Source organism: Myxocyprinus asiaticus, chromosome 26 (genome assembly GCF_019703515.2).
Source record: "Myxocyprinus asiaticus isolate MX2 ecotype Aquarium Trade chromosome 26, UBuf_Myxa_2, whole genome shotgun sequence".
Classification (NCBI taxonomy): Eukaryota; Metazoa; Chordata; class Actinopteri; order Cypriniformes; family Catostomidae; genus Myxocyprinus; species Myxocyprinus asiaticus.
In genome coordinates this window covers 34,744,452-34,761,842 of record NC_059369.1, presented here as the reverse complement: position 1 = coordinate 34,761,842, position 17,391 = coordinate 34,744,452, and the positions used below count along the sequence as shown (strand labels likewise).

The 17,391-nt window shown below is 36.0% G+C and overlaps 1 protein-coding gene across 1 annotated transcript; it reads left to right on the top strand.

Annotated features, from left to right (window-relative positions):
* Positions 1 to 1,213: 1,213 nt before the first annotated feature.
* On the top strand, positions 1,214 to 9,015 carry LOC127417187 (protein YIF1B-like). The gene is made up of 8 exons (XM_051657014.1): positions 1,214 to 1,401; positions 1,901 to 2,121; positions 2,713 to 2,817; positions 5,073 to 5,151; positions 5,578 to 5,635; positions 6,349 to 6,504; positions 6,727 to 6,820; positions 8,101 to 9,015. The coding sequence occupies exons 1-8, from the start codon at positions 1,359 to 1,361 to the stop codon at positions 8,257 to 8,259; spliced, it is 915 nt and encodes a 304-aa protein (XP_051512974.1). The 5' UTR covers positions 1,214 to 1,358; the 3' UTR covers positions 8,260 to 9,015.
* The last annotated feature ends 8,376 nt before the right edge of the window (positions 9,016 to 17,391 follow it).

The window sequence follows — 17,391 nt, the reverse complement described above, 5'->3', positions numbered from 1 at the left end:
TAGGTAGGCCTATATAAGTGTATTTCCAATTAAATGGCTAGTTTGGAAATAGGGAAGTTTTTCAGTGTCATCTGTTAGCCTATTCGTTTTTCCGGTAGCCTACAATTCAAATTATTGTCCAGACCACTGCTGAAGATCCATTTCGATGGTGTTGTCACATGGCACCTTTTACTTTCCTCTACACAGGTCAGACTAGACCAATCATCATAGTGCTTTATTACTCAATAAGGCATTTAAAAAAAACAAAAATCAATGATGAGGCGGGTGGGACCGGGCCGTTAGGACGAATGCCTGGCGCTGAGTTAACACAAACAGCTGGGAGAGGGATAAAGAGGAGCCAGAAATGTCAGTCTAGGAGTGAGTGGTATACACAGCTGCTAAACGTGCATTCTGCCTGTTGGGCTGAAATGTCATCGGAATGAGAGAGCACATGGAGCTCCTGAAGAGCAAGAGACCTATCTGTCACAATGATATTTTTTTTGTGTGTTAAATGTCTCCAGTAATACAAAGTGCTGAGATTTGAATGTGACTCATTGAAGGATTCAGCTTTCTGAGGTCACATTTACCTCTCTTGAAGAAAACTTTTTGGGAAAACATGTTAGCAACATACAATACTTTTGGTAGCAGGTATCCTTATTAATATTTTAAGCATTCCATAAAGTAATTCAAATTAAGAGCAGCATTTTTTGGTCTTGTTCTTGGATTAGGCCTAAAACATCCCTAAATAATTTATGAAAATTTCAATTAAACGAAGCTAAGGTTGTTATTTAAACATTGTTATATTTTATTGTTATTCTAAATATAGTTTTAAATATTGCTAATAACCTTTTTTTTCCAAACTATTTAAAAGAAATTATTACGACCCAATGATAACTCTGACTAACATCTCTTCTTTTCTTTTTTCTTTTTTATTAAATAAAAAATATCCAATGCATTTTTTCATTTTAAAATTTGTAAAATAATCAATAATCAATTTAGTTCAAACATGACAAATGAACGTTTTTAAATGAGTAAAATAATTTGTAGGTGAGTACAAGTTTTGTTTAACACGAACATTATATTTTTATAATATAATTATATATCATTTTAATTTATACTAGATAAAGAATTGTATTTTATTTTAAATTTATTTCATACGTTTTTAGCATCATTTGTAGCGCATTCAAGAGCACTTTAAATGACCCGGAAGTGTTTTCTGGATCACGCCCTCAGTCTTTTCCTATCCAGGTTTTCTTGCTCTTTCTGTGGTGCTAATTTTAGTTTCTCCACCGGCAGCTTCTCGGTTAGACGTCTAAATGTGTTAATAAACATATAGTTTTGTAACATTATTTAAATAAAGACATATTTCTCTTGGAGAGATGGATTATCAAAACCAGAGTGGGTTCAGACTGCGTAAATTACGTACGTGATTGTTTACGTTGCGATTTAAAGGCTTTCAGTTTCTGTTACACCTTATAAACGATTGGAGAAATTGGTGAACTAAATCTATTTCCTACGGACAGTGCATTTATGCGATATATAACATACAAATTGCCTTGTAAAGTGAAGATTATCTGCTAATTTGTCGTTTGGTTGTTTGATTGCGTGTATTTACAATGCTGAGTATAAAGACATTCAGGGAAGTTGCTTTTCCATTATTTTCTTGATCTAGTTTCTTAATGTAACCCTTATTTAGATCATAGCGTAATCGGATCACCTACCTGTCAAACTCTTTGAAATCAGTATTTGGATCAGTGAATAAACAGAAAACAAACAGGGTTGCATATCATAAGCATAAAATGTTAAAAGTCATTTTCTTATAAACAATGCTTTATACAGTTGACTGTTTGTATTAGATAGCATTGATAGTGGTTTGTTTACATAATTATATTTTACTTTTATATGATTTCTTGTTTTCTAGAGCCAAAGGTCAGGATGCGAGGCACCTCGATGGACCCCAACGACCCCAGTCCATTGTTTGATGATACCAGTGCTGGAGTGTACAAACATGATTACAGAGGCGTGGGAAAGGGCCCTGGTGCATATCCAGGACAAGCCTTCCTCTCAGAGCCCATGTCCAATCTGACCATGGCCTACAGCAGCAGTCTCGTCTCCCACGGCAAAGAGATGATGGACAAGAACGTATGTGATATGCAGTTTGAGTAGAAATGAAAAAGGGGTGGAAGCACATAGACCTCTGTGAGTTTGTTGAGCATGTGATAGCGCTTGGTGTGTTGACAAAAAGGCTCATCTTGTTTTTCCCCACAGAGGCAAGGGGCTATATTTGTGGGATAGCATTCCAAAGCTGCTGGGTTGATTCTGAATGCAGTGGAGTATTAAAGGGCTAGATCCCCCAAAATGAAAGTTGTCATTATTTACATACCCTCATGCTGTTACAAAGCCAGATTAATTTCTTCTTTTTGTGCAACACAAAAGGAGATGTTAGGCAGAATGTCAGGGACTGGCATAAAACATGCAATGAAATGATAACTGAGGCTGTCAGTCCCTAATATTAGTGCCCCATGAAAGAAAGTCATATAGGTTTGGAACAATGCAGAGGAAAATAAATTATAGAATTAAAAATTTTGGGTAAACTATCCCTTTTATGTTGCTTAAGTTCAGAGCTTATTCAGAGTTTTATTGGTGCATGATGATGGCAATAGCAAAGTTTCCATGATTCTCTATTGGACCCTGATTATCAAATAAAGAGCTATATCTCTTTCTGTTTCACAGCTGGATCGATTCATCCCCATATCGAAGTTGAAATACTATTTTGCAGTAGACACAGTATACGTTGGCAAGAAGCTTGGACTGCTGGTATTTCCCTACATGCATCAAGTAAGACCACCACACTTGGTTCACACTGCACTAGTGTTGTCAGAAATACCGGTACTTCTGTACCAAGTCGGTTCTAAAATAAAAAAGATGTAAAGATACCAGTGATTCTACAGTACCGGTAGTACCGAGCACCGACTTAATTTGGTACCCACACACTGTCTTACTGACACACGATTGCTCTCAAATGCTCACACGCTTATTTGAGCGTGTGCTCTGTTGCTCCATTTACACTGAAATGCACAACTAAACAAATTAAAATTGTGATATGTCCTAGTGTGATTATTGAACCACGAAATGCTGTAACGTCTGTATGAGCTGCATGAGCTTTAAATGAATATGTGAGCAGATCTCTCATATACTGGAAACTCCACAGACTATGATAATCATTCATGTTGTAAGAGAGGTGACAGAGCAGAGCACTAATCCACTCTGAAGTGTTATTTTTATATAATTTATATAATTAAATCACAGCATTCGTGCTTTAACTATCACACTGGGCCATGTAGCGAACAGTTCATCCGGAGAGGTTAAACTTCCGTCAAGAATACACGTCAAAATAAAAGCACGATTCATAATAAAAGCTAAAGTCCTGAAATTTAAGAAAAGGCAACAGAAATATATTATAACTGTATAGTAAAATGTAATCATCACTGTAGAAATAATAATGATTATAATAATAATAAATAATGATCACTGAATAATGATTGTAATAATAAAAATGAAGCAATATAACAAGCTTTTATACTGAATAAAAGTTTGTTAAAAAATGCAATGGTATGTTAATAAGTAATTGTTCTATTTTTTTTACTTGTTAAAAGTTTTTAAAAGTTTAAGGAAAAATGTTTGATTAGACACCATTTTGATAATTAAATTAAACTTTAAAACATGGAATTCTGGTAGAAAAAAAAAAGGGAAAAAGTATTATGGAAAAAAATAAAACTGATTTCAGTATGGCCCTGCTTAAAAACAAACAAGTGTTAGAAACACGAAGGAAACATGCATATCTTTTAATTTATTATTTACATTGAAATGTAACTTTAGGCTAAAGGAGTGTATTCAATAGCACATTATCATATTAGAAAAAGTTTTCTGTGGTATCGAAATTGGTATCGAGAAGCATGAAATTTCTCTGGTACCTGAAGACTTTAAGTCTTTTTCCCCGTTGTGAATCACAGAGCCAAACACTAGTTAAATTTGCCAAGAAATAACACATTTATTAAATACTTAGTCATCAGACATAGGAGAGAAAGAAAATTAAAATTATAAAAAGTGTTATGCGTTGTCTGTTGTTTTTCCCATTTTTCTCTTTCTCTTCCTCATCTTTCTCTGTAGAGCAGTCTCTCTCAGTCTTCCTCTCTCATGTCCCTCTCTCTGAAGAAGCACTCTCATGCAGGCCACATTTAAGTCCATTCATATTGGGAAAAAAAAACATTGGCTTTCCATTGTCCAGAGCAGACCCCACTCTTCCCCCCAATTCAATCCACATGTGTATATGGAAAAACCCACCATGAGATAAAAAAACAAACAGAAAAAAAAACAACTTACGCAAGACCCACACACAACTTATATAAATGAAACGTACATGTGGCTGTTAGAATACATATAAGACATGATGTAAAAGCATAAGTAGAACAATGTCATGTAAATGATCAATAAGGTTACAAAATCATTACAAATACTGATGATAATCAATAATACTGATAAACATGAAAATTTTAGTCTTCAGTATCGACTACTGAAATTTTGGTACCGTGACAACACTACACTGTACAATACAGTAGTTTTGGGCATGTTGAGCCACTATATTTCCTGGACATTTGTGGATATGATTCAGTCATTTAAAGGAATATTTTACCCAAATCTGAAAGTTTTACTTTTCACTTGCTCACTCTCTCTTACTCATGTGCTTTATTTCATGTCGTCTGAAGCCATATGATGCCTTTGTTTGAAGAAAAGACAGTTATTTAATTTAAGTTGTTATTCACTGATAATCTCCTACACTGTTGCTCTAATATCTTTTATCCCATGAGTACAAGAGTTGTATGGACTACTTTAATGGCACTTACATGATGCTTTTTTGTCCTTTTTGGAGCTTGATAGCCCCGGTTACTTTCTTTAATTGTGTGTTCTTCCAAATGTCTCATTTTGTGTTTCATGAAAATATGAATATAAAAACGGTTTCAAATGACATGCAATTGAGAAATGATGACAAAATCAGTTTGTGCAATGTTTCTGAAATCTTCTGCTTTTTATAGAACTGGGAGGTGAGCTACCAGCAAGATACACCAGTCGCCCCACGGTTTGATATCAACGCCCCCGATCTGTACATTCCTGGTATGTAACAGAAGCATACATTTCTAATGAGTGGTTCATGAGCAAACATGAATCCTTGCACTGTTTGTATTCTGCGAAATGCAGTTTGAAAATGTAAATAAAGTTGTTGCACATTCTTGCGACGTTAGATGGATTTTTTTTTTTTAATTGCTTGCATCTATTAACACCAGACACATTGCCTTTTAACTGTGGACATTACAATATGAATCCTTGCACTGTCTTTATTCAGAGGTGTGCAGTTTGAAATTACAAATGAGGTTGCTGGGCATTTGTTGGAAGTCATGGAAATACACTACATTTTTGATGACATGCATCTATTAACACCAAACACATGGCCTTTTAATTGACCTTAAAAACCGCTAGACGTGACAGTCCCTGTGTCTGTTTGTTTTGTATTGAGATATTTGTTTTGTTCTCACTCCACAGTATTGGGTTTCATTACGTATATCCTGGTTGCAGGGCTGGCCTTGGGAACACAGAACCAGTAAGAGGCTGGAATCTATCTATCTACAGTGTGTAAATTTGTCACTGTTACAAATATGGCCAGAGAATTTTGTTGGCAACTGTAAGTGGATGAATTCATCACACTAAGGATATTAGTTGTCATTAAAATGCATTTTAACAACAAAGGACTTCAGTGGGATTTTAGGCTCAGTTACATTTTTATTTTGCCAAAAACAAAAATCTAGAGAACCATGGCACTTTAAAGTTAAAAAGCCTTTATCACATGGCTCATTACAGAAGGTTAAAAAAAAAACTCTCCTACGCATTTCACTGTGGGTCTTCCTCAGGGAGAGTCTAACAAACAAACTTCTCACAGGTGAGAGTAATAACAGTCATCTTGTAAGTCACATGATCACATTGTTAACTCCAGTGTTCAAAATTTGCCATTACTATTTGTTTCCATACTCAAAGAGAATTTCTCAGATAATAAGCTTAATAAAAAAACAGTTATACATCCACTTATAATCAGAGAAAAAAACAAAGTCTAAATCCTCATGTAATCCAGGATACGTTTTTATTTTGACTACTTAAAACTGATTTGAAGGAATAATTCACCCCAAAATGAAAATCTTGCCATCATTCATTCACCTCCATGTTGTTACAAACTTACATGACTTTCCTCTGAGCAACACAAAAGTTGAATGAATAAATATCACCTTCTTTGTCACTCTTCTCTTTCTGCTCTTTTTCCAGGTTTTCTCCAGAGATTTTAGGCATCCAGGCAAGCTCAGCCCTGGTGTGGCTCATTATTGAGGTTTTGGCTGTCCTTCTCAGTCTTTACTTGGTAACAGTTAACACTGACCTCACCACCATCGATATGGTGGCCTTTTCTGGTTACAAATATGTTGGGTAAGGCCACTGGTTATTTTTGTTTACATTAGCTTATTTGTAAACAATTTATTACACATATGTTTTTTTAAAAGGTTAAATGTAAACAGTTCAGCTGTTACTGATAAGGCAAAGAAACTTTGCATGCTAATCTATACTCTAAACAACTACATTGCATATTGTTTAAATTCTCTTTATATAATTTAATAGTTTCATAATGAATTGCTATTTTTACTTCCTCAGGATGATAGTGGGAGTGGTAGCAGGCCTTCTGTTTGGGCGGACCGTATATTACCTCACATTGCTGTGGTGCTGTGCCTCTATCTTTGTCTTTATGGTACTGAGTATAGAACTGAGAACTATAGTATTGAGAGATACAGACCTTTCCCATATGTTATTGAGATGAGAACAGTTAAAAGTACACACAGAAGGATGTAACTTCTTGTGGGAAAAAGTGTTTAACCATCAGAAAAATGACACTTTTGTGTTACATTTTTCTGCAAAGGCATCTTGGCTTCTTTTTATGTATATTTACATGCACGGTTGCAATCTTGGTTTAGCATTTTCTTCTATTTTAAAGTAATAGTACAATACTTGCTCTCATGTTGTTCCAAAGCTGTTATTTCTTATGCATCATATTCAGTCTTCTGAAGCCATTCACTAGGTTTTGGTGAGAAACAACCTGGAATTTAAAGGTAAAGTTCACCCAAAAATTATCTGCTCATTTACTCACCGTCATGCCATCCCAGATGTTTGACTTTCTTTCTTCGGCAGAAAACAAACACAGATTTTTAGAAGAATATCTCAGCTCTGTTGGTCCTCACAATGCAAGTGAATGGGTACCAACATTTTGAAGCTCCAAAAGCACATAAAGGCAGTTTAAAAGTAATACATACCTCTAAAGTGGTTAAATCTATATCTTCAGAAGCGATATGATAAGTGTGAGTGAGAAACGGGTCATTATTTAAGTCCCTTTTTACTATCAATCTCCACTTTCACTTTCTTCTTTTGTTGATTCACATTCTTTGTGCATATCACCACCTACTGGGCAGGAAGAAGAATTTATAGTAAAAAAGGACTTAAATAACTGTTTCTTACCCACACCTGTCATATCGCTTCTGGTGATATAGGTTTAACCACTGGAGTGAAATTGATTATTTTTAAGCTGCCATTATGTGTTTTATTTGAGCTTCAAAATGTTGGTACCCATTCACATGCACTGTGAGGACCTACAGAGCTGAGATATTCTTCTAAAAATCTGCGTTTGTGTTCAGCAGAAGAAAGAAAGTCATACACATCTGGGATGGCATGAGGGTGAGTAAATGATGAGAGAATTTTAATTTTTGGGTGAACTATTCCTTTAAGCATTAAGTGGTACATATTTTTGCTATTTGTTAAGCATAAATAGATTTGTACATGTTGTTTAGAAAAGTTGAGTGGAACTTGCCTATGCAAAGTTGTAGCCTAAGTGTATTTCAAGTTTATACTGTCAGTGGCCATGATTCTCTCATTTGCCATGTTAAGCCACTTTATTCACTTAATTGTGTTTTAAAAATGAAAATTAGGTCTCATAGTGAAATTTCACTTCACCATATCTTCTCTTTCTTTTTATGAAAGATTCGGACACTACGGTTAAAGATCCTGTCTGAGGCAGCCGCAGAGGGTCGATTAGTACAAGCAGCGAAGAATCAACTGCGAATGTATCTAACTATGGCCATTGCTGCTGCACAGCCTGTTTTCATGTACTGGCTAACCTTTCACCTAGTCAGATGGTAAATGGGATAGCCGCAGAGGAACAGCCATATTGTTTCTACCACCGCAGTCACTCACAAATGAAAGACCTTCTTCCTGTTTGCACAATAAAACAATGGACATGCATTGTGCAACCTCATAGCACAATATTATGTAACTGAACTGAAATTTCTCAGCTGTCTTTTGTATGTTTTTGTCATGTACATTTCTAAGGATTATCATTGGATTTTGTATAATGTAATTGTATTATTTTTTTATTATTATTTAAATGTATGTTTTTAAACAAGGGACGTTGTCCAGATGCTCTGCTATGACTGTGCCAGGCTGTCACAACTGAACACTTGATGTCAGCTTGGAAAGAAAGCAGACATGGTACCTGCAATATATGCGAGTGTTTGGTGACTGCTAACTTAAAGAAACTGGTTCTGTATCATGTGCATCGTGTAAATGTAAAGATTTCTTGTTATTCTTTTTATACTTGTAAATTACTCTGTCCTTGTTGCCATTCAGTTATGCTGTAAGAATAAGAACGTGTCTTGAGGTTAGACAAATACATGCCTAACTAAAATTGTATATACCGTAAATGCAGGATCAACCTGCCTTAAAATGTCTTGTACAAACAATCATACATTTTTGGTAATTTTTTTTTCCCATCATTTGGATATGAAATAAAAAGTCTGAATGAAAAGCTAGTTTGTATATTACCCCATAGAAGTAATGTTATATCTTTCCATTTCTGCTTATAAACATGCAAAGTAAAATAAATGGCACTATTAAATATTTTGTGTTTGGATTTGATATAAGAATCCTTGATTAAGGTCTGAGAGATTAGAGAGATTATATTTCCAAAGAAGGCTGGAACTGCTAGTGGTACATGCTGCAAGTCTTCAAACCATGTTTGTAACAGTGATGTTTTATTGATTTTGGCAGTCTCATCAAGTGTTTAAAATTTTGCACCAATTAATGATCAATTACAAGCACAAGAAAGTGCAGCATGACAATGTTTAGCAGTTATCAAGTTTCTCGATTAACAGTCAGCTGTTGCGAGTTCCAAATAATTTGTTTGAAAGCTTTACGGAATAGTTCACCCAGATTAAAAATTATGCCATCATTTACTCTCCCACTTGCTAGTAAGGACTTAAGTTTCTCATCTAAAGCTATTGCATTGGTTCAGAAGATATGGATTTAAACCACTTGAGTTTTAAAGATTACTTGTATGCTGTCTTTATGTCCCTTTTGGAGCTTGAAAGTTTTGGACCCCATTGACTTGCACTGTATTGACAAAAACACCTCATACAACCTTCAAAATATTGTGTCCTGCAGAAGAAAGTCATACAAGTTTGAGATGGCATGAGAGTGAGAAAATGATGAGAGAATTATCATTTTTGGGTAAACTGTCTCCTTCAGTTATTTCTGAACCACCAAATAGAATTGCAAAAAAACAAAACAAAAAAAAGATTACAACATATTTTTTTCCCTTGTAGCATTGTAAACTATATTGTTGATAGTCCTGGTCCAAATGGTTGAATCAATGTCTGGCAGTCGGGCCGTTAAAACAAACAGAGCAATTTCTCATCATATGGTTTCACGTTATTTTTACTCCACTGACGGTTAGGTTTAGGGTTCGGGTTTGGGAGTAGAGTTAATAAAATATGCATTGACTGTATCACATAATTTAAAAACAAAAACTCGCTTTTGGCGCCACTCTGTGGACATTTCACCCTGAAACTGGAACTTGCACGTGCCCATTCGTTCAACTTCCAGTTTCAGCCACTGGGGGCATTTGTTTGAATTTCAGTAAGCACAGACTGATTTCAGTAGGAGAGATTTTAACATCAAAAGATGTTACACACTTCATTTTTAATTGGGCACTTGAAAAAAAAAAATTGTTTCTTCATGACATTCATTTGAGCATTAAATTGAGCATATGCCTATATAGCTGAGACTTTTCTCCCAATTTGGAATGCCCAATTCCCACTACTTTTTTGGTCCTCGTGGTGGCGCGGTTACGCACCTCAATATCCTGAGGACAAGTCTCAGTTGCCTCCGCATCTGAGACCGTCAATCCGCGCATCTTATCACGTGGCTCATTGTGCATGACACCACAGAGACTCCGTATGTGGAGGCTCATGCTATACTCCGCGATCCACGCACAACTTACCACTCGCCCCATTGAGAGCGAGAACCACTAATCGTGACCACGAGGAAGTTACCTCATGTGACTCTACCCTCCCTAGCAACCGGGCCAATTTGTTTGCTTAGGAGACCTGGCTGGAGTCACTCAGCATGCCCTGGATTCGAAGTCGCGACTCCAGGGGTGGTAGTCATCGTCAATACTCGCTGAGCTACCCAGGCCCCCTGGCACCTAGTTTTTAATAAATCCACAATCTAGAAAAACCCTAGAAACAGCTATCATTAGATCTTCAGCATAATCCCAGTGACGCTTGTCTCTTACAAGCTCCGTGTCCGCTGGGTATGGAAAATCTTTGAAATGGTACAGACGGGCAATGGTGTGATCAACACGGATTGATGAATGGTTCGGATTCACCGTTTTCAGCAGTCCATGGAGAGTAACCTGAGAAACTAGATGAGGATTTACTATAATTTTGAAGTTGTTGAAACTGAAGGGGTCATTGGGTATTCGATCAACATATCTGAAAATGTTTACTGCCTGTATATTGTTCCAACCTTTCCTCTCATACTCCGTTTGAACCTTTGCCTTGAAAGGGAATATATTGTTCTCAAACTCAAAGCTCACATCAGTACCATACATTTTCTCAAGCTCAGGCAACAGTTCTGTCCAAGTTTTCACCTTAAGGGACATAATTAATTCATCAATGTCATGTAGAGCAACATAGCGACTTTGATACATGTAACGATTAACACAGTCATTAAGTGCAGGAATTTGCCCATAGTAGTGCAGTTCACCTGCCAATTCACTTTTCTTCCACCCTTTGGACACCTTGATGTAGTCTGTAACCCTCCATGGGATGATCTCCACAAAGCTACTTTTCACATAGTAGTCAAGAACTTTCTGTGTGTCAGAATTACAGTTGGTTTTATATATTGGCTGTGTTTCGTTTGGAAGGCTGCGTCCTCCGGAGGTTGCATTTGTTGGCTGCATACGTCAGAGGCTGTTTTGTTTCATTTTTTTGTCTCTTTTTCTTACTTTTTAGCTATTGTCAATGCCTTTGTAGGGCTTTACTGGTTGTTTAGATCAGTGTTACTATCAGAAATAATTAATTATTTCTGTAGTTATTAATTAATATTTAAATTAATCAATTGAATCTAACTCATTAAAACCTCAAATGGGGCTCCAGTAAATGTAGTGTGCTACGTTTAGGAGCAAGTTTGGTTATTAGCAATAATTAATAATTATCAAAGATAGATATTAATTATTAAAATCAATAGAACATTGATGAGAATCAATGTTAGCTTTTTTAAATCCTTTAAATCAACAGTTATCAAAGATAATCGTTAATTGTTAACATCGATGAAACATTAATTAAAATTAATACTAGCTTATTGATCATTCAAATTCAACAATCATCAAAGATAATTATCAATTATCAAAAATCAATAGAATATTAATAAGAATTAACATTGACGGGGCACCACCCTGGAGTTAGGGACTAATAACCAAATAGTAAAACAGTCTCAGCATTAGATTGTTTTCTTAAGAAAATCGACATCCGAAGAATATCGATTTTCGGGAAAAAAAACAATGAATGAAGGTTTGAATCAGAGCACTGACATCCCGTCAGCATGACACAGGCGTATGCAAAACAAACCAAAACACTTCTCTTTGTAATATAAACAAAGTTTATTTATGCAGTAATATCAATTAATAATTAATACAATGCAGTCAATAAACTTCCGACTTACAGCTACAAACTAAACAGTGATATGATTAGATATGGAAATAAAATAATCCTATAACACATAAGGTGTGTGTGTGACAGTGTGTGTGTGTGTGTGTGTGTGTGTGATTAGTAAGAGAGAGAGAGATGATTAAGTGACAGCCCTAAAGCCGATTTCGCGATAGTGGGAGAGAAAGCAGCTGTGTTCATCACTCAGAGACGCGGTTTTACGAGCGGGGCTCGAAAAAGTCCAGCGTTATTTGACTCTTTAATGGATGAACTCAGTTTCTGTCTCACCTGCGATGGCGAAATTGCACAATCCAATTTGGTTGGACCACAATACAGCAAAACAAATTTGTGATAATTAATACCCTGAGTATTAATAATGAGCGGACATGGCAGTCCATAAACTGTACAAGCAAAAACCTTGAAACACAAGAATAACATGCTATAATATTCTATCTCTGCCCAGACGTAAACCTCTTACTTGAATCGCATGAGGACACAGGTAGAATGTGTTTTCCTCCGTCCTTTAACTTTGACCCGGTTCCTTGAGGCTCGTGTGATGACGGGAGGCCGTTTCCTCGCTCTGTCGGCGGGCGGTACGGCTGTTGATTCTCGGCGGGGTGGCGGAGAATTCAGAAATGTCGACTTGATTGAAGATGGAAGAGAAATCTTTAATCTCTTCACTTCTGTAGGCAAACGGATGAAGATGCGAATTGCTCGGCGGTCTCCTTCGGATCCGTTAGTGTTTGGTTGAACACGGAGTAATCTCACCTCATCCAGCGAGATGGAGATTGTATGGCTACAGTTTCAAGTCGGACATTACTTCCTTGTGCCACGAGGTTGCACCTGAGAGCAGCAAAAAAGCTACGTCTATATTCTGTGAACAAAGTCGCTGGAAGTGAATTCTGGAAGCATTTCAGAGGTATTTCAACTCCTGATGATGTCATGTTTGAGGGATGTTCTGTTGTGTGCCTCATCCAATAGGAGTTGAGAGTTCAATCCTTTAGTGAGCAAGGCTTCATGGATTTGTAGTCTGTTTTGGACTCCCTTTGTTTGATTTTGGCGCGATTTTTATCAGGAAGATTTACGACTTGGTGTGGGGCTTGAGTTAGGTTTTTTACGACTGTATTAGGCCTGCCTTTGTCTTCTATTTGAATACATGAGGCCCAACACCTTTTATGTATATGCACTTACATTTATACAATTGTTAACCTTTTTTGCATTCCCAATAAAAAATAATTAAAATAATAATAAAAAAATAAAAAATGGAGGACGCATCCTTCCAAATAAGACACAGCCATTGCCACCCTTTGAACACCAAGCAGTTTGAACATCTCCATAGCCTGGACTAAATTCAACACATTTTTGTAGTCAAACATGACAAGAGATGCAAACTGTAAAGTTATAAGACAAGGATGTTGGAATGTCTGTTTCTAATAGGTTGGAAGGATATTATACTCTGAGAGAGTGAATTGGCTGTAATTGCAACATGTGTTGGTTTGGAACATGCACAATTGATTGGGCACGTGATATCGGCCGTGCCATAATCAAAGCCAAAGTGGTCGTAATTAATTGAATATTCAGCTGGTGAAGTAACATTCTTCCCTTCACAGCACATCACACAAATGTACATCCAGTTTTCATTACGAAGCACAATGGCGATGGTCTTTATGTCATTTCCACCAAAATTATGCTCCACATAAGAGCCAATCAAATATGTTTTAGGACCATCAACTTTGACAACAGAGTCATTTTTCACTGGAATACTGCATGCCATTACGGATGGAAGATCATGATGGTTTTGCAGGGCGGAGGCTTTACCCTTCTTTGGTCAGGTAGGTTTGGGATTAGTAGGTTTTTTTACGTCACCTTGGAAATGAAGAATAAAGATGATGTAGGCAACAATAAATAAAATGGCATGTAGAAGATCTTCAAACAACAGTTCCTCTTGCTAGATGAAGACTTTGCTTTGGATGCACTCTCTAGTCATAATGCACATAATTTTCCCCTAAAGCAAACGAACAATTGCAATTGAAATGATAGTGAAGCATTTCAGTTCTGCAGATCTGTTAATTCTGTATCAAGATATCATGGTTAATGGGGCTGCTGACATGAAACAGTTTGGGGAAGTTGACGTGCTGTGATATGCTACACTTCCCTTAAAACTGTTTTAAATGACACTTTGCCAATTAGTGTATAATTATTATGCACGCAGCTTTCAAGAGACTAATTCAAATTTTTTTCAAAATGTTGTGGCTGTTCGGTGTGTGCGCACATGTGTATATATATATATATATATATATATATATATATATATATATATAAAGAGCACTGTGTGTCAAACCCGACTCCCTCTGCCCACTGAGCTGCAAATGAAGCATTAAGCTGCTCTTGATGAGACATTGTCTGACTAACAGAATACCTACCTACCTACCTACCGACCGACCGACCGACCGACCTCAACAGTTAAGGCTCTGGGTTACTGATCAGAAGGTCAGGGGTTCAAGCCCCAGCACTACCAAGATGCCACTGTTGGGCCCTTGACCCTATCTGCTCCAGGGGCACAGTATCATGGCTGACCCTGCACTCTAACCCCAGCTTAGCTGGGATATGTGAAAAAAAGAATTTCACTGTATTTGTGCAAATGTGTGATAAATAAATATAAATTATATATATATATATATATATATATATATATATATACACACACACACACACTCTTGTGCTCAAAAGTTTGCATAAATTGTTGCATTGATTTTGAAAATATGACTGATCATGCAAAAACATTTCTTTTATTCTATTCTATAATCTTTTATTTAAGGATAGTGATTATATGAAGCCATTTATTATCACATAGTTGTTTGGCTCCTTTTTAAATCATAATAATAACAGAAATCACCCAAATGGCCCTGATCAAAAGTTTTTTCTTGTTTCCTTTTACTGGTGGTTCGCCTTCCATTCTCGCGCTCGCTCAACACAGCGGAACCCGCGCTGATGACGTGTGATCGTCTGCGCGAACAAGTTGCGCGGCAGTATGCAAATATTGATTGACAGACAGGAAGGACATCCTATCATTACATTCGGACCGAATGCAATGAATGGTCGATCATTTTTTTAGTCCTGTCCCTTCCACAGAAGGAAGATATATATATATATAGATATATATATATATATATATAATATATATATTTTTTTTTTTTTACATTTAGACCACTTAAATTATTGATTGCTATCAGGATGTGAAGAGACTTTCAACCAGTATAACAAAAATAATTTCTGGAAAAGATTGCATACCCTAGCTTTAACAGTTAACGTTATTAAATTATTTGAATCAAACTATCCTTTATTATTTTATTCCCCGTGGGTGTTTCTGTGCGTGTATGAAGGACCAGTGCATTATAATAAAAACAAGTATTGTGCTAGAGCGTAGAGATTAAAATATCCCTGTCCAAATATATTTTTACTTTTCAAATCATTAATATTTGACCATAAGTCCAGGTTTGGTCAAATGCAGATGTTAAGCTACTGTTTTTGGTTAAATGTAATGTCTTTGTTGATGTGGAACTTAAATTTACCATGCATTTAATGTTAGAAAACGGAAAATTATTGTTAAGTTGCAGTTGTCGTATTTTTTTTATTACACTGTATTGGAAGCAATTTTATAGAACAGTTCTGTAAAATTGATTTTCATTAGGTTTTATAATGTGTTTATTACTTAAAATTTACAGCAAACATGCGTAAAAAACAAAAATTCTTTGTTTTTAAATAAATGCGCACAGAGCAGGAAAAATGTAAAAAAAAAAATAAAAAAAAAAATAAATAAATATTGGTCAGTGTTTTTACCCTGATAACAGTGTTTTTACACTGATATCTACTAAATTAACACTCAAAACCGTAAAAAAAAAAAATGGTACAGTCGTGTTATAAAACGGTGGATTCTTGTAATTTAAAGTTACAGACTTTGACTGTACTTTTACAGCAGATTTATTGAAAAACTTGGTTTTTGATACTTTGAATCACACTACTGGGAGTATAAACAAATCACTATGCCCCATAAGAGAAAAAAAAAAAAAAAAAAAAACCCTACACCCCCAGCCCAATACAAAGACAACTTATAAAACGTACTTGAGAGGTGAGCAGTTGCTGACACATGCTGATGAAAGTACAAGTGATTCCAAACTCTAACATAAACAGAGCGAATACTATAGCAACACAGTTCTTTTTAGCCAAACTGCTACTTGCTAATCACAACAGCACATACCTTCCACTACCATCAGAAACCATGAAGTAGGACATGACGCATCCCAGGCTACAGCCGACTGGCTCTAAATAGGCGGTAACCCCCGCTGATAGGAGGTCACCGACATCACTCAATAATTTTGACCAATTAACTTGTTCTGCCACATTTGCAATTCTTCCCATAAGGCCTGCACCCCTGAATCTTCTCTTTACTGTTGTACATGAAACTGGTGTTGAGCAGGTAGAATTCAATGAAGCTGTCAGCTGAGGACATGGGAGGAGACTATTTCTCAAAATAGAGACTCTGATGTACTTATCATCTTGTTTAGTTGTACATCTGAGCCTTCCACATCTATTTCTGTCCTTGTTAGAGCCAGTTGTCCTTTGTCTTTGAAGACTGTAGTGTACACCTTTTTATGAAATCTTTTTTTTTTTTTTTTTTTGGCAATTTCAAGCATTGTATAGCCTTCATTCCTCAAAACAATGATTGACTGACGAGTTTCTAGAGAAAGCTGTTTCTTGTCTGCCTTTTTTGACCTAATATTGACCTTAAGACATGCCAGTCTATTGCATACTGTGGTAACTCAAAAACCAAAACAAAGACAATGTTAAGCTTCATTTAATGAACCAAATAGCTTTCAGCAGTGTTTGATATAATAGCAAGATACATTTTCTAGTACCTAATTAGCAATTTAGCATGATTACTCAAGGATAAGGTGTTGGAGTGATGGCTGCTGAAAATGAGGCCTGTCTAGATTTGATCAAAAATGACTTTTTTCAAATAGTGATGGTGCTGTTTTTTACATCAGTAATGTCCTGACTATACTTTGTGATCAGTTGAATGCCACTTTGGAGAATTAAAGTACCAATTTCCTTCCAAAACAGCAAAATCTGTACAATATTCCAAACTTTTGGCTGCCAGTGTGTGTGTGTATATATATATATATATATATATATATATATATATATATATATATATATATATATATATATATAAAGGCGTTTATAGGCAACTGACACATATTTACAAAAGTCAAGTTCATGACTAAAA

Excerpts from the sequence above, each read along its gene's own strand:
- LOC127417187 (XM_051657014.1), top strand. The coding sequence starts at position 1,359 with ATGGATTATCAAAACCAGAGTGGGTTCAGACTGCGTAAATTAC. Across the intron at positions 5,636-6,348 it reads GCCTTGGGAACACAGAACCA|GTTTTCTCCAGAGATTTTAG; the intron begins GTAAGAGGCTGG and ends CTCTTTTTCCAG. Across the intron at positions 6,505-6,726 it reads TCTGGTTACAAATATGTTGG|GATGATAGTGGGAGTGGTAG; the intron begins GTAAGGCCACTG and ends TTACTTCCTCAG.